The 23,476-nt window shown below is 43.7% G+C and overlaps 1 protein-coding gene across 5 annotated transcripts in view; it reads right to left on the reverse strand.

Annotated features, from left to right (window-relative positions):
- The window catches only part of IPCEF1 (interaction protein for cytohesin exchange factors 1), a 572,159-nt gene that overhangs the window by 112,196 nt on the left and 436,487 nt on the right, over window positions 1-23,476 (reverse strand). For all 5 annotated transcript variants that reach the window (XM_078649174.1, XM_078649178.1, XM_078649177.1 and 2 more), the window contains one exon: window positions 10,168-10,229. In XM_078649174.1, coding sequence (XP_078505300.1) covers window positions 10,168-10,229 — 62 coding nt within the window. The remainder of the gene's footprint in view (window positions 1-10,167; window positions 10,230-23,476) is intronic.

Below are 23,476 nucleotides of genomic sequence, written 5' to 3' on the forward strand. Positions count from 1 at the left end.
TTGCCAAAAAAACTCTTTGAGCTTTGATTTTGAGAAGCTACCACATAAGCTTCGGGTATCATAGAATTTACCTAAAGCTAGGGAGATTAGGGTCCTAAATGTATGCTCTAATTTCAGTATGTCCTTTAGCACTAATTAAATTGATTTAGTTCAACTGAATTTCTTTTCCATATTGAGAGCCACAGCAATAGGGGGGCCAGTTTGATAGTGTCACTAATATAACGTAGTCCCAATTCTGTATGACAAAAAGAATTAGAGCAAGCGTGTGGCACAGAAATTAATCTTTTACAAAATGCATCCTCCCCGTGTTGCAATACAGCAACGTCCGCCATACCCCAAATCGCTGTCCCTTAGGTTGCAACAGATGTGTGTTTTGGTAGATAGATTTTTACCATTTCTTGGACTGGTTTAGAGCCTAGCTTTTTTGAAAAACTAAATATAGCAGCTATGCTTTTCTCCATAAGATTTGCTCTATTTGGTACCATATCCTTCCAAATTAATCTAGAATTGAAGAGAACTCATAAGTACATAAAGTTCTCCACCCTTTCTATTCTTTTTTCCCCTATTGAGAATTTCACCCACTTCTTTGAATCATCCCCTACGACCACTACAAAGGTTTTTGCTTTGTTTACATATAAATCCAGTTCAGCCATGAATGAGGTATGAGAATCTGCAAAGCCATTAGTGTTCTCTTTCAGTAGAGGGATCCAGTGGGCACCTCACTAGTCATAGTTATGACCTTAGAAAGGGTCCAGAATATAAGGCTGTGGCACCTCCCAGCACTGGTTAGGTAGGGCCAGAGGTAGGAGGAAGGGTGGATGAAAGATACAAATATGGGTAGTCAAAATGATTGATTTTACCAGTTCTACTTGATGCTGCTTCTGGGAAGTTCTTAATATATTTTTGTTTTTAGTGCCGTATGTTGGTTTTGTTAGTAGTTTGAAAGTGTAGATTGAGTCTAGTTTTAAACACTTACATATTTGGGTAATGTTTTATGTATGGATCACACATTGTTGTGCACTTTACATTTTTATTTTTGGAATTTGTTTTTCGATTCAAAGGGCAACAAGGAATAAAATGTATCTAGTTAGTATGTACAAATTACTTCTAACATGTTCAGTTTAATTTAGTGCCTACCAGACCACAAACCCTATTCAAACATACACAGATCTGGTGTTACCAGAAACAGTAGGCCCGGACAACATAACTGTGGACTACTTCCAAGGATTTATGTTTGCTTGTGTGATAAACGCAACACAACATTGAACAATTTTCTAAATAGAGATGAAAAAGAATTCACATTTAGAGAAATTTTCATAATACAACATGATATATATATATATGGAGGGTGCAGCAATACAACCCATGGTTGTGCTAAATATTCTTTAATAGCACAGTCTGAGTTTACAACAAGACACAGAATTAGTATGCCTGAACAACTCTATTATGAGAAATTTGGCCCTGGAGTATTGACACTCTGGCACTGAAGGGACTAACGAAGTAACAAAATGCATCATTTTGACCATAAGACTGGTTACATTCAGTAGTGTTTTTTAAGAATTGCAGATTTTTCTCTGCTAGCTGTTGCTATTTTAGGGGTCTATGTACTATATGGTAATACAGGCAACATCAATTGGCCAGTTTTGATGCCCAATGGAAATATTATAACAAGAGTGATCCATTTGGTGCTTAATTATTCAGGAGGGGTATGAGGAGGTGGCGTTACCTCTAATGTATCATTTTACATTTCACCTCTAACGTTAGAGGATTTTAGCATTGCTTTCCCATTATGCTACATCTTGTTAAAGAAGGTAAACAAAAAGACCCTCAAACATATTCTAGTATCAGCACATATTTTTCAGAAGTTCTTTTTAGTACATATGCGCAATCAACATAAACTCAAATTGTATTATATTCAACACTGTGCTTTTAATCAAAGAATAAATACAAAAGATACAAAAGATACAAAATGTAAAACGTTTGTGGGAACTATTTCAGGATTAAACACAAGGAAATGATGGATGGGGATGTACGACGGTACGACGCATGGTTTTACCATGCGTACCGTTACAACGCGTTTTTTACAACGCAAGTCGTTACCACGACTTGCGTTGGAGGGGTGCGGACTTAGGAATTGTTTAATTTACTATTCCAACACCAGCCTACGTACAGTAGGGAAGGTGTTGGATAGTAAATTACATTATTCCTTGTCCTGTAGCGCCCTCCAGTGCAAGTCATGGTTACGACTTGCATTGTAAAAGACGCGTTGAAAGGGTACTGCGGAGTAAAATCCGCGTAGTAAAGGATGTTCCTCAATGGACGGAGAGCTGAAACGTTTCAGACACTCACCCCAGTCACAGATCTGTGTTGAATCCAGTCCCAGGATACTTGTTTCCGATCTAGAGTAGACCTGGCTTGGCAGTACCGACTGGACTGTTCACATAAGGAACAGAGTCAAGACTGATTTGCATATGACTGGGTCTGAACTGGGGTGGCGAAGTGAGCTAAAGAACGATAATGGATTCAACCCAGATCTGTGACTAGGGGTGAGCGTCTGAAAAGTTTCAGTGATCCGTCCATCCTCTCCTTATGTTTACTATTTCGGGATTCCCAGGACAGGCAGGAGTTACTGGGTGATGGACACTGCTGTCATTTACTTGCATGTTTCTCACTCTAATGGGCTAATTCAGCATGCGGTAGCATGTTAGACCCAGACTTGTTGGTTTTGCCACTGCTTGTTTTTGTAATGTCCTTCCTTGTGGCACCTGAAATAGATTACTACATTGGGCATGTAGTGGGTCTGCTTCCATCTCTTCTCTTTGTGGTTCACACAAAGAACCCAGCATCTATTTTGCTTCTGTTTCAACCAGAGCCAATATGAATGAACCCTTGTGGACCATCCCGTCTTATTTTGAACTATTCTGCTAGAGCTCTATTGCCCCTTAGGTTTGTAACCATGTTGATTCAGCCCCTTGTTCACCAGGTTAGCTAACCATTTGTCAGCCAACTCAGAAAGTTTTTCTGGATCTCTCGCTGACATATCAGACAACTACAGTCTGAGTTGGGTGAAGCACTACACCCTGAGTTGCTCTGCCACCATCAACTGATGAGGGACTAACAGTCCTTGAATTCCATCCCGCTCACCCTCTCAGTTTGATTACACTCTCTATCATGGAACCAGTTCTCAAATGAAACCGGATCTGTCCTCTTGGGCTCCCATGACCTCTGTAAGTACTGGAATGGCATTAGGCCAAACCATCTAATTTTAACATCCTTCCTGCACTCAAAAATTAGATTGTAATTCCCAGGCATCCTTCCAATGATCTCAGTCCCTAAAAAGGGATGTAATATCCAAACACTACATGCAATCTCGGATATGGACGTATTAACTATTATTTGCATTTACTGGAACTGAAATGTAGTGCTCCGTCATGACTTGTCACCACTTTGTGATAACTATTCAGGAGAACGTTCAACTTTGTCATTTGCCATTTAAATAAAATAGATACAACATTTAACAAGCTGTAGCAGCATTACTGGTGTCACCTTTTGTAAGAGCTTTTTCAGGATTCCCAGGGCAGACGGGGACTTCTGGGCCTGAATTCTAACAATCAGAGCCTTTTACCACTGTTGTCCTGGATTTTACCACCATACTTATGAGTCCACAACTAAGCACCAAGTAGATCCCTTTAGCAATTGTCTACCAGGATATCGAGGATGAGCATCCGTAGACTTACTCAGGATGGCAGTGCAGGGTAGAACTCAGGACTCAATGATATAGTCAATACCAACTAGTATGCAAGGATCCAGTCAGCACTTTCCTTATGACACACAACACAATACTGTACATAATCATCATATCATTCAATTGGCACACAGTTGTCAGGTAACAATTACTTGTGGTTTGAGAAAAGCTCTTGTCTGCTCTGTGAGGAAAAGTATCGAGTGGTAGTGAAATGCAAGTGAAACAGTTGCAATCTTGGGGTAAATTACTGGGTGATGTTAAGCGGTTGTCCCTCTGCGTTATGCAGACCCCTCTCCAGATTTGTGATTAAATCAGCCTCAATGCACGTTTCCTCCCCCATCCCTCCCCATTTACCCTTGCAGATTCCCTTTCTGTCCTGGGTAATCTCTGATGGCGGGCCAGAGCTTTGAGTGCCGGTTGGGGTGGGGTAGCTTCACTCCAGGTGGAGTGTGTCCTCACACAGTCCACCAAACTAGATCACACAACCCTGCCCTGGTCCAGCCAACATTGCAGTAGTTGTTACCTGATGCCATGCGTGCACGCTTATTAGTAGACCATGAGCAGCTTCAGTACCAATCGTGAAGAGGCTCAGCTCATGTTGAGATGCTCATGGTCCTGTGAGTCTTCCCTGGTGAATGTTCCTCATGCTCAAACACAAGCCCGCCATCCAAACAAAACAAAGAGCCCACCACTGGCCGCAGCAGTGGAGTAGTGTGGCTCACTGGTTAGAGGCGGCAGACCCGAGAGCAGAAGTCGGCCCGGGACCAGGGTTCAATTCCCGACGCGGCAGGGTCGTGGACCTTGGTCAGCGGACTCGATAATTCTCGCTTCGGTGCTTACTCTAATCAGGGATCACACTCGGCAACTCTGGGCATTAGCTTGCCTAATCTCCACAACGGCCCCACCAATTCCGGGGATGCCTGGCTCCACCTTGGGGACTCCCAGCAGGGACCATCCCACAGGGAAAGCCAGGACGGGTTCCCCAGAGTTATACAGCGCTGGGACGCCCCGTTGCTGGGGCAGCTGTGCGCTTTACAAGTATACTACATTTACATTTACATTTACATGTATAGTTGTTTGCTGATGCCCTTGTTGACCATGGGGAGTGATTCCCTGCATGATGCAACACCTCTCAGGTGAGACGGCTGAATGTGGTCAAGGTCTTTCAGAGGCAAGTAGTCATAGGCAATATGGCTTTGTTGGCAGGAAACCCACAAGGTATGTTTGTGGTTTCTGAATGCATGCCTTTGTCATGGACACTTCCTCTTCTGAGTATTCTATAGAGACATTCAGGTCTCACAGCCTCAGCCTACGGTCTAGCTAACCAAGGGTTGGAGCTCCAGGTACTCTGTTGCATTTGCGATGGAGTACTCTGTGCACCAAACTCTAAATTAGCCCCTAATTTCACAAAAAGAGGTGTGTATTCCAAAGGACCACCCTTGGGCAGGTTGTAGGTAGTTTCTGCCTTTTGCATATTTCTATCAAACTAGTCCAGCCATAGTCTTTGTCTTGCAATATCAGCAAGAAGGTGAGGTGGAGGTCTTCTGTCAGGAGAGACCCACAACAAACCAAAGTCACAAAAGGGAGAGGCTTTCTACGTAATTGCCACTTATACTGGTGTGAGTAACACTTTTAGGAAAAAAATTATGCAGGAAATATATATTCCCTATACTACTGTTTCAGTTTCATTGGTCTTTATTCGGATATGCAATATCCATAAAAGTACAAACATTTCTCATAATCATTTACATAGTCCATCATCATTAAAAAAAATGTAAAACTAAATTCAGCTATGCAACTAATCAATGGGTGTATTGCAAGATTGTCAATTAAACATTTCTCATAATCACTTGCATAATCTGTTATCATAAAAATATTTAAAAGCTAAATTCAACTCTACAACTAATCAATACATATGTTGCAAGGTTATCACACGTATTCGATAGCAGCTTCAAAACTAAAGTGCCAAAGTGCAGTGTGCAAATATTTCAGGGAGTAGCAGGATGAAAGAGCAAATTACTAGATCACATTAAAATTACAGATAGCAGCATTATGTAAAAGTGCCAATGTGCATAGTGCGAGTAAATATACTACAAAGGAACCCTCTGTCTGCAATCCTCCACATCTTCATATCTGGCTTATATCAAAACACCAAAAACCAAGAGGAGAGAAAGGGTATGACGGAACTGCTCCTAGTCCCCTTGAGATTAACACAGTTTACAATGAAGGAGTGATACCGGATTTGGATCCCTGCTTGGAAGGGAGAAACAAAAGGAAAAAGATTCCCTTTTTAAGAAGAACCTCACCCACCAACCTAGTTAGTGGTATGCTTCATCATTGGGTTCCCACCCGAGAGGCTGAGAGCCTCCCGGGTGTGCTTTGCGCCTGAATTACAGTGGAGCAGGTTTTTTTCGTGGACAGTGCAAAGTGAGTGACAAGTGAGAATGATTAAAATTGCCTCTATGACACTTAGAAATGTATTGGTGGGGTCATTGGGCAAGGTTTAAAAGCAGGGGGATGTTCTTTGTGACTTAATTGGTCATAAACATCCGTGGTAAGGTTGTGATTTGGTCTACATGTTTCAGCCTCTAGTTGCTTAATAGCTAGGCTTTCTTCAGGAGCAGTGGGAAAATAAGTGCACTCGCTAAGGTGCACTCATTCGGTGAGAAGTGAACCGCAAACTTACGGTTCTGCTACCAATGACTTATTCTGTAAGAAAAAACACATGAAGTTCATAATCCTTCATTGAAGAAAATCATGTATCCCAAAGCAGTAATGTGCGCATTAGGTTCACCAGGTACAATAAGTCATAATCCACATGCCTGGATCTTCACTAGTTTTTTACCACCCGTGACCCAATGCAAGTAGTGGACACACATGTGTCTAAGTGGCAACCAATATTTGCTATCATATGCATGCTTTCAATCACACTTGTGACGCTAGTGATGTGATCTATTTATAAGGAAATTCTTGTGCCAATTGCAGAAATCGTTTATGTATGGTTGAACACGGGGGGGTGAGAGTGCTGTAATTTTGCCATGCGAGAAAAGCCCACACCCTTAGTACTCATCTTATCACCTTCTGCCTCCTTCAGCGTTGTAATAAACAACTGAGTTACACAATTGGCTGTTGCCAGCCTGGCACCAGGACAAGGTGAGCTCAGCTCTCTTCACTCAGTGCATTTCACCCAGGGGAATAATTATCCCACTGTACACTAGAGGACACGAGGTACTCGTGTAAAATTGTTCTGAAGAGTTGACAGGAATAAAAAGGACTTATTTCATGTAATAATGTACTGTTTAGTTTTTCACAATTCTGAAGGATCTTCGATTTGTAAACCCCTGGATGGTGTGTGACCCTGAGAATAGCATAACAAGGTGATTTAAAGCCGGGCAGACCCTGCTCACCCTATTATAAGATCCCTGCCTGTAAGGGATTCAATGCCTTTGAAGCAACCCACTGTGTAATGATAACACTCTGAAGGCAGAAAAAGTTGCTGAATGAACGCCATGTTCTTTGGCTCCGCAGAGCAAACTTTTTTGGTTTTTCAAAAACTAGCTCTAAAAACAGTAGTCTGTTTTTGAAAAACAAAAAAGCAATGGCCCTGACGCAGCAGAGGATTTTTCTTCCTGCACGTTGGGGTCATTATTTATTTCCCATCCCCAGGACACTAGGTGGGCCACTTTGGTGGTGGTCACATGCCACCCTATGGTGAATGAGGGTTCAACACTACTATTCTGTATTTCTTTCTATATATGCAACCAGTTGGTCTATCTTAGCTTTGTACTTTACACAGGTCCTCATTACAAGTGGAACGGTAAATTGTCATATGTGCTGTTATTGCTGTTACCCAGCCAAAGTAATGGAGAAATGCACAAACAATCAACTCGCCCACCAGCCTCGACACACCAACTCCTTAGATACCACTCACTCAGGCTTCAGACCCAACCACAGCACCGAAACTGCCCTCAGTGAAGTCATTTACGAATGATCCTCGACTGAGGAGAAACAGCAGCTCTCATCCTGCTTGACCTCTCAGCAGCCTTTGAAGCGGCCTCTTACTCCACCCTAATCAGAAGACTTCACGAAGTGGACATCCAAGGACTGACCTTTACAAGAATAACACAGAGTCAGCATACCACCCTACACGTCAGAAGCAAAGAACCTCATCTGTGCAGTCCCCCAAGGATTATCGCTCAGCCCAACCTTGTTTAACATCTACATGACCCAACTGGCAGGCCTCATCAGATCACACAGCATCAACAGTCTTTCTTATGCAGACTACACTCAACTGATACTCTCCATAGCAGACTAAATTCCAGCACCAAAATCCAACTTCGCCACCAGTATGACTGCAGTAGCCACCTGGATGAGATCCAACGCCTTAAAGCTCAACTCAAACAAGAGTGAAGTTGTGATTTTTTAAAGGAACACCTTTACATGGGACTCCACCTGGTAGCCAGCTGACGTCAGTCCGACACCAGCCCTCAGCGCATGCCAGAAACCGAGGAATCATTCTCGGCAACAAGCTCAATGTGTCAGTCCAGGTAAACGCTGTGACCTCCACCTGTTACCACATCCTGAGGACGCAGCGAAAAATCTTCAAGTGTCTATCAGTGAACACCGGATAGACCAGTCGCACATGCCTGATAACCAGCAGACTTGACTACAGCAATGCAATCTACGCAGGACAGGCGTGCAATACCCATTGGGCTCACAGGGCTTCAGCCCCCCCCCCTTCATGTGTGCCAGCCTGGGCTGACGCAGCTTTGCGGGCTGGCGACCATCTAATTGCAGCCGCACCCGAGTACTTAACATGTCTTTAAAAGACAATTTACTTGTAAATTAGGCTTTTGTTGTGTTTTCACCCCTTCTTACAGCCACTCTGTCTATGGTTGGAAGAATTAGCCCCCCCCCCCCGAAATTTGACTCTAGCTGCCTGCCTGACGCAGGAAGCACCAAAAACCACCTGAACAAGTTTGAACAGTACAAAATGCTCCCGCCATCTCATCCCCCACCTATCTCGTCACATCCTCATCACTCCACACCTAGCAGAACTTCACTCGCTCCCCATACACACGCACAATTAATTCAAACTACTCACCCACACACATACAAAGCATTACACAACGTAGACCCAGCCTACCTCAATAGCCACAGACTTCCACCACCCCTCTGTGCACCTTTGATCAGCCAAACACTCATTTCCCCATGCACCCTGCCTGCATATACTACAACAGGACTGGATGTCCCGCCTTCTCTCACACATCCCCAAGGCCTAGAGCCACCTGCCACAGGAGCTCCTCATTGCTCCTCGAGTTCCACAAGCAGCTGAAGCGCTAGCTCTTCAAGTAATCTCACCTTAGGAGTCCTCAGCCCACCTACCTGTGAAATGCCTGCATACCCTCACGGATGATGAGTGTACGATACAAATACGGGACAAAAGGGGGTGGTGAAGGACAGAGAATCTGAACCAATCAAACACTCACACCCAGTCAACAGATCTGAGTTTAATCCATCACCATTCTTTAGCCCACTCTGCCACCCCAGTTCAGACATGGCCATATGCAAATCAGTCTGACCCTGTGCCTCATGGGAATAGTCCAGCCCGAACTGCCAAACCACGTCTTCCCTGTACCAGAAACAAGCTTCCTCGGACCGGTTTGTACTATACAAATAAGCATAACATCACATACCGCAAATAAGAGTTTTGTAATAAATATCGTCAGGTCAAACCTGCCGACATTTATTGGTGGCAAAATGCCCAGTCAAGAACATGCACATTTTGCAGTAAACATCAAAATCCGAGTATTAGTCCCCCAAAACATATACTTTTGTGTTATTTATGGCACCCGACATATTCCAAGTCAGCGGAGTCGGATTTGATCAGATGCGATAAATATCACACCAATTACTTGGCCACTCGTAATAAGGATATTAGTTTGGATTTCTGTTTCCATGGGTACATTGTGTACAGTTTGATGGTCTTTAGGGCGGGTGTACTGTAAGATGGTATTTCTGCTCTCCTCTTGTGTTTTTTTTTCACAATCGCCACTCATGCAGCTTAAGATTTAGACATAACACAAAAAGGCCACATTATTGTAATAGTTGAGAGTATGAAATGTCACGTCATTTCTTTTGCAGTTGGAAATGAAGGGCTTTTTAGGCATCTGTACATGTATGTGTACTTGTAAAGCATGCTCACAGCTGTAGCCCCTGTGAGCTCTGCACGTGGGCGTGGCTTGTGGTGGGACTCGGGCGTTTACACTCAGGCAGGATGTTCGTGGGCGGTGAGAGTTGCGTTGTGGAGAAGGCTGCGTGAAGGGCCTTCACATTTGTCAAGTTGGGATCCCACTGATTTCCACCGCCCACGTGCAATAATGCGCTTCATGCAAATGAGCAAGGATGCGTTAATCACATACCGTCTTCGTTCTTTCCAAGCGAGGGGCGAGTGATTACGGCGAACCCCAGTTTATTCAACCACCTGTAAGTTGTATGAAAAAAGATGATTAGGTCTATTTCGTTTAAGAAGCAGGATGGCACAATACTTTGTCACGCCACGTTGAAGGTGACATGTCATCAGTCACCGAGGCGATCAAGGCGCATATATTGTAGGAAAGTTGGAACGTGGGTCATTTTGTTCTGTACTACAACAAGCATTCAAAACACAGGCCAATATTTTGACATTTGATATAGAAAAATAGTGTTTTTGGATCACAGCTTATGACTTTCATGTTCGTCTTTTTTCGAATCTCTTAGGATGAACTGTGTGCTGACACTTTACAATTAAATATATATGTACACCAACATTTTCTTGGATTTCTACACAAGAGTGACACGTGGCAAGGTGAATTCTAGTGAACAATGCAATAAAAGACAGATTTTTTTAAACAATCGCTTAACCATATCAGGAAGCATAGTCTATTGTATCTCTTTTTTTACCTGTGATATTTTTAAGCTGTCTTCCAATATCGTAAAAAATATTTTTTTAATGGCAAGCCATATGACAGAGTCTATCGGCATGTTCGCTATGTGAACATCATTCATTTGCTAGGAGAGCTCAGTGACTCATGCACAGTGCTTAATTTGTGCTCGAGACTGCAGGTGGTGGGCACCAGCTCTCATTTTTGGAGACCAGAACTGTTTTTTCATAATAAGACTTTGACCAGTGCACGACCAATTAAGGCAAAACAGGCTTGAGGTAGATAAAGATAGGAAACCAGTGACAATATAGACATCAAACATCAAAAATAAACTCTCAGAGTTAGATAAGGAGAAACGAAATGCAGTGTGAGGGAATAAAGAGGCAAGAGAAGGCTACAAGATTAGGCACTCTAGATATTAGGCAACCCTGGCCAGGGCCGGTCCTAGAACTTCTGGGGCCCTGGGCGAAAGGAAAGTTGTGAGGCCCCTCTAATTTGCATGTAAAATCCAGCTGCGGCCAAGGTCTCGCGGGGGTTCGCGCGGGGGGGGGAGTAGTTTAAAAATAAAATAAACTTACCTTCCCAGGTCTTGCGTCATCTCTGTGTTGTAAATAAAACAACGGTATTATTAAGCATTAGCTGAAGCCATAATGCATCAGTCCAAATATCTAGTATAGGGATTTCATTTTGTATTTCGAGTCCACCATTTTCATGCCCTACATTGCCATGTGCTCAATGTTCTGATTGTCCTACCTCTCTGCCAGTTACACTGTGGATTCTACCTAGCAACAGTTATTATTAGTCCTTCTTGAGAGTGTAGCGCATGCTCAGCAGAAGTAACAGTTGTTCCTTATTAGCATAGCCCTCCCATGTTCTAGAAATACTGTTAGCTCCACCCACTGATATATTTGGAAATGTCCTTACGTGGTTGCAACCTCTGTCTAAGCTGTAAGCTGAACCCCTTCCACTGTGTATAAAAGGGGCCATGTGCTTGTATTCAGTGTGCTACTCTGTACAATACTGTAGAAGTGTTGTGGAGGTTGTATCACCACCTTTAAAGGTTTATTAAACTATGTTTTTGTATTTCCAGTTTCCTTGCCAACTTCATTTGTAAGTCTAAGGACTTTGTACACAGAAGGGCGAACCCTTTCGGTACCTTTGGGCCTTGCTGAGGCCTGAACTCATCAATTGGCGCCCGTCACGTGGGGCTCATCGGCGACTCGGAGGCTCGAAGGATTGGTCGTGACGAAGGAGTGGAACTCTGCCGGGGAAGTGATCACTGCCAGCGGCGTCTTTAGTCCTGGCATCCTGAGGTATTTCTTCCTTCCTTCCGATCTGACCATCTGGGTGGCGCCGGTCTTCGACTGAGAACTCTTCTGTCGGTTTGCTGTGGATAAGCTGTTTGAGCAAATTGTGGAACTTGGCAAGTGGAATCTGGACGCTCGTGCTTGGTAAGGACCAATGTATGGTAATTACTGTGAGTGTTTATGGTAGCCAGTGATTAGCAAGGCAGTTTTAGGATACGCTTGCTGTGGCTTATGGATATGGAGATGTTTGGATGATCGATCATATTATGATTATGAATATGGGTATATATGCGTTGCAACACATATAGGTAGGCAATGTGGAGATTTTTCTCCAACATATGGTTGTGAGCGGCGCAACGATTAAGTGCCATTTTTCTGTATAATATTGCGTATTTCGCACTATTTCTAGCATGTCTACTTTTAGCGCACTACGTAAGTGGTGCTGCTGTGGAAACCGGTTAAGTCTTGAAGAATCGCAGCCGGCTCCCCCAGAAGGGACGCCGAATAGGGATATGTACATTAAGTTTGGTCTTTCCCCTATAATGTACAGCACATTGTGGAGGAAGTATACCAAGAAGGATCCTGAGTTGAGATGGCCTTTGTATGGTTCGTTTGATGTGCGCAAAATTGAGTATGTGGAACAGTGCCTGTGTAAGCGCCGAGCGAGACAAGATATGTTTGAGAGTGTGCGAATGTGGGTGAAAGAAGTACGTGAGCGTGAGAAACGTGAACATGCGCTGATTGAGAAAGAGCAGAGGAAGAATGTGCGTGAGAAGGCGCAAGAAATGAGACAACGTGAACAAAAAGATGCGGAAGAAAAACGGGAAAAGGAACGTAGATTGCAGATATCTGGCCAATATCCCATTCGTCGGCCTCTTTATCCTGTCCTTAATAATTCTGATGATGATTTTTCATTACTAGATCGTTCTCCGCCTCCGTATGCTGGCCCGTCTGCTCCGAAAGGGGAAGATGAGGATTCTGGATCATTTAAAGATAAGGTAGACACGCGGTCTAAGCTAACATCTGATCGTATGGCGGAGCTCCGACAAATTTCTTATCGTATTCTTAAGGGTACAATTCCTCTTGCTGAAATATTGTTGTCTCTTGAAAAATGGCCGGACAGGGAAAAAATTTATTTTCTTGAAACCTTTTCTGATGAAGTAGTCGGGGCTTTTCGAAAATATTCTCCTGTTCTTGAACCTGATGACATAATACAAGATAAGAAAGAATTGCGTAAAGGTCTCTTTTCTCCTTCCCAGGCAGCTGATGCAGTTCGACGGTTATTCGTATTGCGGGATGAGGCGTCTCGGTTACGAGAAGAAAAGCGACAAAAGACGGTGGACGACAAAGAGACGGGTTTGAGTGGCGACGGGAAACAATCACCTATCTTTTCTTCAGATAAGGTCGATATTGTGCATGTTAAACCTATGCGAGAGGCAGCGCCTTTGTATGTTCCTCCTAAAGGAGCGGGTACTAGTTCAGATAAAGATTCAGCTGATGCCCGAGGGTATTTTATCTATAATTGGGTATATACTCCTTGGAATAGAGCGGATGTTATGGCCTTAAAGAAAGCGTTACCTGACCCACGGAAAAATCCTGCTGCCTTTTATGAGGAAGTTGAGGGGGCTTTGAATTCTTGTACTATGACATTAGCTGACATTGATTTATTCTTTGGTCTTATATTACCCCCTGACATGTGGAGATCAGTACGGAAAATTGATGATTTAGTGACGTTTAAAGCTAAATGGGAAGACATTGAGGAGGAGGACAGAGCTAGGAAACCTGCGCAGAAACCACCCCAGCTCATTCTAGACCTCCCTGCTGCTATTTTGATTAAATTAAAGACGATTATTCCCCCTAAAAAGATTGACTGGACTATGTTAGCATCTTGCAAGCAAAAGATAGATGAATCAGTTTCTGACTTCTTTACGCGATTTGAAGAAACTTTTCACGATTTCAGTGGTCAGTCTCTGACGGATGACACGGGTCGACATCTGTTTGTAGACAAATATGTTTCGAATTTATTACCAGGAGTAGCAGCTCGGTTGAAAGCGAGTGAAAGCTCCTGGACGACTTCGACTCCGGCATCCCTCCTGACTATGGCTCAGTATTACGAGCGTCAGGAATTAGAAGCAAAAAGTAATGAAGATAAGAAATCTAAGGATTTGAAAACAAAAGTTATGTTAGCACAAGTGTATGGACCACCCCAGAGAGGAAATAATAGAGGTGGTCGGGGTTTTTATGATTTTACATATAACCGCACAGACTTGGCTAAAGATCAATGTGCATATTGTAAGCAACGAGGCCACTGGGCCAATGAGTGTCCTTTAGCGCGAGAACACAGGGCTATGGGACGGGGTAGAGGTTTTGGGAGAAATCGTGGGGGTTTTTCTGGCCCACGAGGTAACCTAAATGACAGGGCTAGATTCGAATCTAGGGAGCAACAACAAGGAGGGTCTAATACCTTTGATAGACGAAATCAGTATCAGATGTCTGACTATGTGCACCCCGAAAGTCATGATTCCCAATATGCATAGGATTGCGTAGGATGGGGGGAGGAATCAGTTGAAGTACCAGTAGATCAGAGGGGTCCTTATGTTACAGCACATGTTTTGGGTTCTACTGATCAGTTTTTGGTTGATACAGGGGCTACTCGTAGCGCTTTGTCTAAACAATTGGTTCCGAGGGCTCCCCTGTCTGGCTTAACGATCACATCTGTAGGGTTCGATGGAACACCTTCTCTTAGCCCATTATCCCAACCCCTTGCATTTCATGTCGACAAATTTACAGCACCATGTCCATTCTTGCTTTCCTCAAACACGCCTGACAACATTGTGGGTCTAGACATGCTGAAACATTTTAGAGCCACAATCCGCTGCTCCCCTGAAGGAGTACACGTGATTTTAAATGACAATTACCCTGCAAAAGAGAGAGTGTGTATGGTCGCTGAAAGTGCTGCATTAGCCTCTTTACCTCACACGTTGTGGGCTACTTCAGACACTGATGTGGGACAGATGGTCATTCCTCCGGTTCACATTAGTGTGAAGGAGGGAGCTGTGTTACCACGCCTGCCTCAATATAGGATTTCACAGGAGGGTGAGGAGGCGCTCATACAGATTGTGCAGGATCTCATCCGAGTGGGGGTGGTGGAAGAAGTCCCATACAATGTTTGTAACAGTCCTATTTTACCAATCTTGAAGAGGGACACTGATACTAGGGTATATCGATTTATTATTGATTTGAGGGAGGTGAACAAGATAGTGGTGCCCCAATACCCTGTTGTTTCTGACATCACGACACTCCTTACCTTGGTTCCACCAACAGCGACAACATTCTCGGTTGTCGACCTGAAGAACGCCTTCTTTTCGATCCCTATTCACCCTGATAGCCGTTACCTTTTCGGCTTCACTTTGAATAATCGATCGTATAGATTTTGTAGAATTCCACAGGGCTATACTGAGAGCCCTAGTATCTACAGTCAGGCGTTGAAAAGACAGTTGGATTCCTTTGTCTTGCTTGAGGGGGTAGTGCTTATTCAATATGTCGATGACATTTTGTTGGCTGCTGACACCCCTGAGCAATGTGAGACTTGTACGTTGTCCTTGCTTTCCTTTTTGGCTTCTCACAATCATAAGGTATCTATGAAGAAATTGCAATTCTGTAGACCTAAGGTGACCTACCTAGGCCACCTTTTGTCTAAGGAGGGGCGTGCACTTACATCAGATCGTATCCAAGCCATCCTGGACACACCAACACCTTCTACACAGAAAGATGTTCGAGCATTTTTGGGTCTTACGTCCTTTTGTAGGCAGTGGATACTGGGGTTTTCACATATAGTCAAACCACTGTTAGCGCTATTGACAAAAGACACTCCAATTCCCCTTCCTTGGACAGATGAATGTGAAAACGCTTTCCAACAGTTACGTCAGGCCCTTTGTTCAGCACCAGTGTTAGGCACTCCTGATTACACGAAACTTTTCACATTATATGTACATGAGAGAGATGGATGTGCGTCATCTGTGTTAGTACAGATGCACGGGGACAGGCAGCGTCCGTGTGCCTATTTCTCGGCATTGCTCGATCCTGTCGCTCGGGCATTGCCGGGGTGTTTTCGTTCGGTCGCAGCGACAGCTGTGTCAATACGTCAGAGTGAGGGAATAGTGTTATCTCACAAGCTGTTAGTGTTGGTTCCCCATGCTGTTGACGCCCTTTTGAATCAAACAAAGACGCAGCATTTAACAAGTGCCCGTCTGACCGGATATGAACTAACGTTGCTGGCTCCCCATATCACATTGAGGAGATGTGCTACGTTAAATCCAGCAACATTGTTACCATTCCTGACGACTCAGCCTGAGGCACAAGAAGCACATGATTGTATTTTTGTGACTGAGGAACAGACAAAGGGTCGTATCGATCTCCAGGATACGCCTTTCTCAGATGTAGATGGAGAATTATGGGTGGATGGCTCCTGCCTGAAGCTACCGGATGGTACGACTTCGGCAGCATATGCCATCACTACTTTGTATACTATCGTGGAAACAGCACGCATTCCACAGAAATCAGCCCAGGCAGCGGAGCTGATCGCATTGACACGAGCATGTGAGCTTAGTGCAGAATTGTGTGTGAATATTTATACAGATAGCCGCTATGCTTTCGGAGTAGCGCACGACTTTGGCCTGCTCTGGAAGGAAAGAGGTTTTCTGACATCACACGGAACACAAATTATGTATGGAGAATTGGTGCACAATCTTTTGACTGCCCTGACATTTCCTAAGAAGATAGCTATAGTGAAATGCAGTGCACATAAGAAAGTTATTGACAAAGTAGGGCAAGGAAATGCTTTCGCTGACCAAGTAGCACGAGAAACTGCAATGAGACCTGACTCCACTTCAATGTATGTTGTGAAGTCACAAGCAGAACGATGGCATGATGCTAGGAAAGAAGTGAGGGAAATACAGAGAGTTGCTTCTGATAAAGAACGAGAGCAATGGTCTGAAAATGGAGAACTGGATGATGAAGGTTGTTGGCGCAACAAACAAATGGATAGGTGGAAGTTGCCCACAGCTTTTGTCCAACCTATGGTTCAAATGGCACATGGGCTAGCACATGTTGGAGCTTCAGCGATTGTGAAATTGCTTGCGCAAGTTTGGGAGCATCCAGAGATTGCTAGCACGGCCAAGAGAGTGGTACAGACCTGTATGATCTGTCTTAAATACAACCCAGGGAAAGGAACACGGACTCCAGCAGGAGGATTTGAAATACCTACTGCACCTTTTGAAGTCCTGCAAATGGACTATATCCAACTTGAACGCTGTAATAATCTAAAGTACGTCTTGGTAGTGGTGTGTGCTTTCAGTAAATGGATTGAAGCCTACCCTACTAAGGACAATACTGCAATGACTACAGCAAAGGTGCTACTGAAGGAGTTTTTCCCTAGGTATGGTGTTTGTAGACTATTATGGAGTGATAACGGGCCTCATTTTATAGCAGACGTTATCAAGTACGTTCTGAGAGGTCTGGGGATAAAACAGAAGTTTCATGCAGTGTTCCATCCACAGTCGGCTGGCTTGGTGGAACGCTACAATGGAACACTGAAGCTTAAACTAGCAAAGATCCAGGCTTCCACTTCTCTGACTTGGCCCGACGCTTTGCCTTTGGCATTGTTGTCAATAAGATCAGTACCACACTCCCGAACCGGCCTTACACCGTATGAAGTGGTGTTTGGTCGTCCCATGAATATTTGGGGAGTGCCTAAACCAAGTTCCGTATATGATGTACCTTGTGTATTGATGAATGACTATCTGGCACAATTAACTGATAACTTGGTTTCTATTCATCAACAGGTTCGAGAAGCACTCCCTGACCGGTCCACAGGTGAGGGTCATAGTCTCCGACCCGGTGACTTCGTCCTCATCAAGGCGTTCGAGAGGACGAGTGGCCTGGAGCCCCGATGGTGCGGTCCCGAGCAGGTTCTGCTCGCAACAAGAACGGCCGTCCGAGTGACCAACCGGAAGAACTGGATTCACTCCCTTCATTGTCGCAGAGTGCAACCCGGATTGGTGGAGCCTGCCGTGTTGACTGACCATCGAGAAATCCTGACTACAGAGAAAGGCCCTGCTGTGGTACCTGATGAGCAAGAGGAGTTCTTCCCGGACCCGACGACTTCTGGAGTAAGAAAATACAACCTTCGACCCAGGAAGAAGTTTTCTGCTGTTTAGACTGCTGTCAGAACGGCCTCTTGGTTGGTGCAACGGAGAGCCGATGAGGCAAGGGGGGGGGGATCAGCCTTGCATTAGAGTAGTGACACCCGTCTTGGCCCGTTGGTGAAGAAAACAACAGCCGCCTTGGGGGAAGAGTTCTGACAGCCTTTTTTTTAGTTTCAGGAAGATTTGCGAGACATTTGTTCAACATGGAGAGAAAGAAAGTGATCTGCGCCTTCGGATTTATTGCTAGTGTGGCAGTTGTTGCCATTATCACGTGGTTTGTTGAGGATGTAATTCCTGCCCGTGATCTATATGTGGTTTCTACACCGGTGCCAGAGGAGCATTTCTTTTATACGCTCCCCTATCAGGAATCAAAACACCGCTTGTCCTTTGTAAATAACACCTTCATTCAGATGCTACATCATACCCACACTGCTACAAATGAAACAAATTGCTGGATATGTGGTAGGATGCCAGCGCACCAGAAGAAGGGGGGAACACCGTTTATACCTCTCCCTTTCTCTCATAATGGTTCTTGTCGTGCCTGGTATACTCTTCTATTTGCCACAAGAAAGCCTGCTGTTGGAAGATTACTTTTTAGACTAAACAAAGAATGTCACCAGAATAAAGACGGCTATCCACAAGCCAATGGAACTATATGGGAGTGGGAAGAATATCGACCAGACAATGAGTCTACTCCCTACATTTTTACGAACACTAGAGACACTGTCGAAAGTGAAAAATTTGTGATCTCAGTTGCACAAGCACAAGCGGACTTATGCGTACAAAGTGTTGGGAACATCCCTGTAGGTGTTAGTGATTGTATTAAAGTCTTAAATATAGATTGTCTGAATAATAGCACATTTTTAGCATCCCATAATACATATTTTGTATGCGGTAATAGAGGATATTATCGATTACCAGCTGGCTGGTCAGGAGTATGCTATGTATCGTTTTTATTACCACCAGTGTTTTTAGCACCTGCCACTTATCATAAAGACTTGAAATTATTGAATAATGCCACTGTGAATAGATACAAACGTACTTTATCTATCGATGATGTGGACCAGACCGATACTAGTTTGCAGCAATATGTAGATTTTAACCTAGGGTTATTCTTTTTTGTTGGAGCTGCCCTAAACAGTAGAAAGATAAGAAGATTAACTAGAGTTGTAGAGGCAGTGACCAACCAAACTGCTGCAGCACTAGGAAACGTAACTGAAGAGTTGCAAATTACTAGAATTGTTGCCCTGCGAAACAGAATGGTGTTAGATGTCATATTAGCAGAAAAAGGAGGAGCTTGTAGACTTATTGGAAGTAGCTGTTGTGTCTTCATCCGAGACAACTCGCCTTCTGTTTATAATGCCATAAATAAACTGCATAAAATAGCTGCTGACATACATGTAGATAATGGTACATGGACCTTCTCTAGTTGGTTTTGGACCTTATTTACTACATGGGGTTGGAAGATCCTCACTGGCCTTTGTATAATAGTAGTAATTCTTTTTACTTGCTGTATGTGTATTCAATGTGGTCCTATGATATGTTCCCTTTGCATTACCTCTTGTATACCCAATAAGAAAGCTGTTTCCGAAGCTGCTTATCAAAAGAGTCTAACTAAAGAGATTTCTAACATTATGAGCATTGATATTCAAGATGAGTTTGATGACTACCCTATGAAATGGAATGGCTTCAGCTAACGCTGAAAGGGTCGTCTGTTGTAAATAAAACAACGGTATTATTAAGCATTAGCTGAAGCCATAATGCATCAGTCCAAATATCTAGTATAGGGATTTCATTTTGTATTTCGAGTCCACCATTTTCATGCCCTACATTGCCATGTGCTCAATGTTCTGATTGTCCTACCTCTCTGCCAGTTACACTGTGGATTCTACCTAGCAACAGTTATTATTAGTCCTTCTTGAGAGTGTAGCGCATGCTTAGCAGAAGTAACAGTTGTTCCTTATTAGCATAGCCCTCCCATGTTCTAGAAATACTGTTAGCTCCACCCACTGATATATTTGGAAATGTCCTTACGTGGTTGCAACCTCTGTCTAAGCTGTAAGCTGAACCCCTTCCACTGTGTATAAAAGGGGCCATGTGCTTGTATTCAGTGTGCTACTCTGTACAATACTGTAGAAGTGTTGTGGAGGTTGTATCACCACCTTTAAAGGTTTATTAAACTATGTTTTTGTATTTCCAGTTTCCTTGCCAACTTCATTTGTAAGTCTAAGGACTTTGTACACAGAAGGGCGAACCCTTTCGGTACCTTTGGGCCTTGCTGAGGCCTGAACTCATCATCTGCTCCTGACCTGCTTTCCTTCTTTCCTGCCTCTAGCAGGAACAGGCAGCCTCCCTTCCCTAAGCCAATCACAATGCTGCAATGTCAGCCGACCAGCCTGGCGCCTATGGGGGAGGCCATTTTCTCCATGTAGGGTGCACTGGTGCCTACATGGAGAAAGGCCAGCGTGTGCATGACTGGAGGGCAGACCAAACAGTCAGGGCCCTTAGCAGTGGGCAAAGCACTCCTCCCCTGTCCTAAAGCAGACCCGCCCGCCCCCAACCAAACACTTCTGCTTTCTCGCAGTGCGCATAGCAGAAACATAAAATGGTAGTTTTTGCATTTTGTGTTTCTGCTTTTCGCACTGCGAGAAAGCAGTGGGGCAACGCTCCTCCGCCCTAGTGGAGGAGCTTTGAAAGTTACATCGCGGGACTATTGATCTTATTTGGCATCCCTGAAGAGACCTAACGTCGATATCAGTAACAACATGGGCAAAAAGATAAATATACAAATTAAATAAGTCCATATATTTTAAATCTGTATTAAATGGATTACATTTGTCACATTGGATGGAAAAGCTAGGTGCAGGTCTCACAAAGATGTATATTATTTACTCCTCGTTAACCTATTGTTTCGAGATAACTCCATGATACAATTTCCAGTTCTGTCTCATAAAGGGGGGAGATACTGTGAGGTAATGAGGGGCGGGATCATTCAAAAAATAAAATGACACAAGAGAAAACCTCTCGCACCATGGATATAATTGCAAATTTCAAAAGGCCCCCTTATCTTTCCGTGCCATTATTGTGCTACCTTAGGATGACATTAATACTTCGTAATTTGTTTTAACATAAACCCTCTCATCAGTATCCCACACGCACATGCTAAGAGACATAGGACAATCTTTTTTGTGTGTAGGCTCTTTACTCACCAGAATTATGTTAAGTTTAAAACACAACACATATAGTAACCATTACATTGCATGACACTACAATGCATGACACTACAACGCATGTCTTTACAACGCATGTCATTACAATGCATACTATTACAACGCATACCATTACAACGCATAGTACACTTACACTATCCAACACTTCTCCTACTGTTTCAGCCCCTGGAGTTAGAATAGTAATTGTTACCCCTACACTACCCAACACTTACCCTACTGTTGCACTACCTGGAGTTAGAATAGTAATTTTTACCCCTATACTATCCAATACTTACCATAAATGTAATGTAGTGGTATGTGTTGTAATGGTATGCGTTGTAAAGGTAGTATGCGATGTAATGGAATGCATTGTAAATGTAGTTTCTGAAAATGCGATGTCGTGTCATGCGATGTAATGGAATGTGTTGTAAAGGATGTTGTGATGTGAAAAATGTGTTGTAAAGGCATGCGTTGTAAAAGTATGCTTTGTAACTTCATACAACCCATGGTATAGGCCCAGATTCATCAAAGGAAAATCTGGTCGCAAAGGGGCAGATTCCCAGAATCTGCCCCTTTGCGACCGGTATGTTTGCATTTGGGATGCATCATCCCAAATGCAAAAATCGCAAATTGAGAATTCGCTAAATTGCGATTACTTGCATTTAAGGAATCTCAAATTGAGATTCCTTAAATGCAATGCATTAAATTAAAAAAAATAGCGATTTCGCTAATAGGGCACGCAAATTACGATGAAGTACAACTTCATGGTAATTTGCAAAAACTTTGAAAAATGCACTAAGGTGCATTTTTCAAAGTTTCATGTTGCGCACACACATGCCATAGGGGCATGCGTGTGCGCAACATATGTGCACAGATTAATTTCAGGGGTGCAACAGGGTGTCCTTTGGACACCCCTGCACCCTTGAAATCGCATTCTCATTTTGTGATTCGCTAATTGCGATTCACAAATTGAGAATGTCTTCTCATTCATTCCTATGGACCTTTAGGCCCATAGGAATGAATGGGGAGGTATTCCTTAATTGCGATTCGCAATTTGCGAGTTGCAATTAAGGAATTTTAAGAAATCGCTATTTTTTTAGTGATATCTTCATGCATTGCATTTTGCTATTCCTTAATAGCGAATCGTTATTTTTCGCTATTAAGGAATAGCAAAATGGGTTCTTGATGCATCTGGGCGTATGTCACCTAAATGCAGTACAGTGGAAAATATATAGGGTTTGCTCCAAGTAGGAGTGCACTGCAGTCCTGGCTCTACTGATTTAACCAACTGTTTGATTCTGGGCAAATAATTTTGGCACTGTGCCCCGTCCACTGATTTGACAGCAGGGCAGCACTTTGAAACAGCTTTCATGTGAGAAATAGACATTAAAAGATGACTCCCCAGAGAGGTAGAGGTGGGAGAAGATGTGTTACGTCAGGGCTGCTGATTTTTGACGGTGTCTCATCCTGTGATTCTCGCAAGTCACTTAATCACACTGTGCCTAAAAAAAGGAATATGTCCATGTTTTGTAACTGGTGCTCAGGTAAAGCACTCCAATACCTTTGGGTCAAGTTTGCGCTATATAAAAAGAGCAGAAGAAAACGAGTTTCATTTACACATTGAAAGCTATTTGCATTTAAATTACGGAAGGTGCTCCTGACCCTGCATGGTGCATGCCCCCCTCGTGTGCTACAACGCCTTCTTTTCTGCCACTGACAAGCATCTTTTTCGCAGCTCATCAGCATCTGAAAGAGTGAGAGTTGCTTGTCTTTATAAATGTTAAAACTGTCAGGCCCCAAAATGCGTGCTAATTGTCACTGGCGTGGGAAGTGGACAGCATCCTTAATCACAGGTCAAACCAAAATTCAGAAGGGCCTCGCGCGACACGTGGGGCTGCAAGGCCCAGGGGGAAAGGGGCCCCCTCCCTGGGGGTTAACAGCCATTGCCAAGGGCTGCAAGGCACAGGGGAGGGGGGCCTCTTCCGCTATTCCTACACAAGCCTGTGAAGCCCAGAGGAGAGGCAGCCCTTCCCTGGGACACACAGTGCTCACCACAGGCGCGAAGCCTAAGATGTGGTGAGTTAAC

This window comes from Lissotriton helveticus, chromosome 6, assembly GCF_964261635.1.
Source record: "Lissotriton helveticus chromosome 6, aLisHel1.1, whole genome shotgun sequence".
Classification (NCBI taxonomy): Eukaryota; Metazoa; Chordata; class Amphibia; order Caudata; family Salamandridae; genus Lissotriton; species Lissotriton helveticus.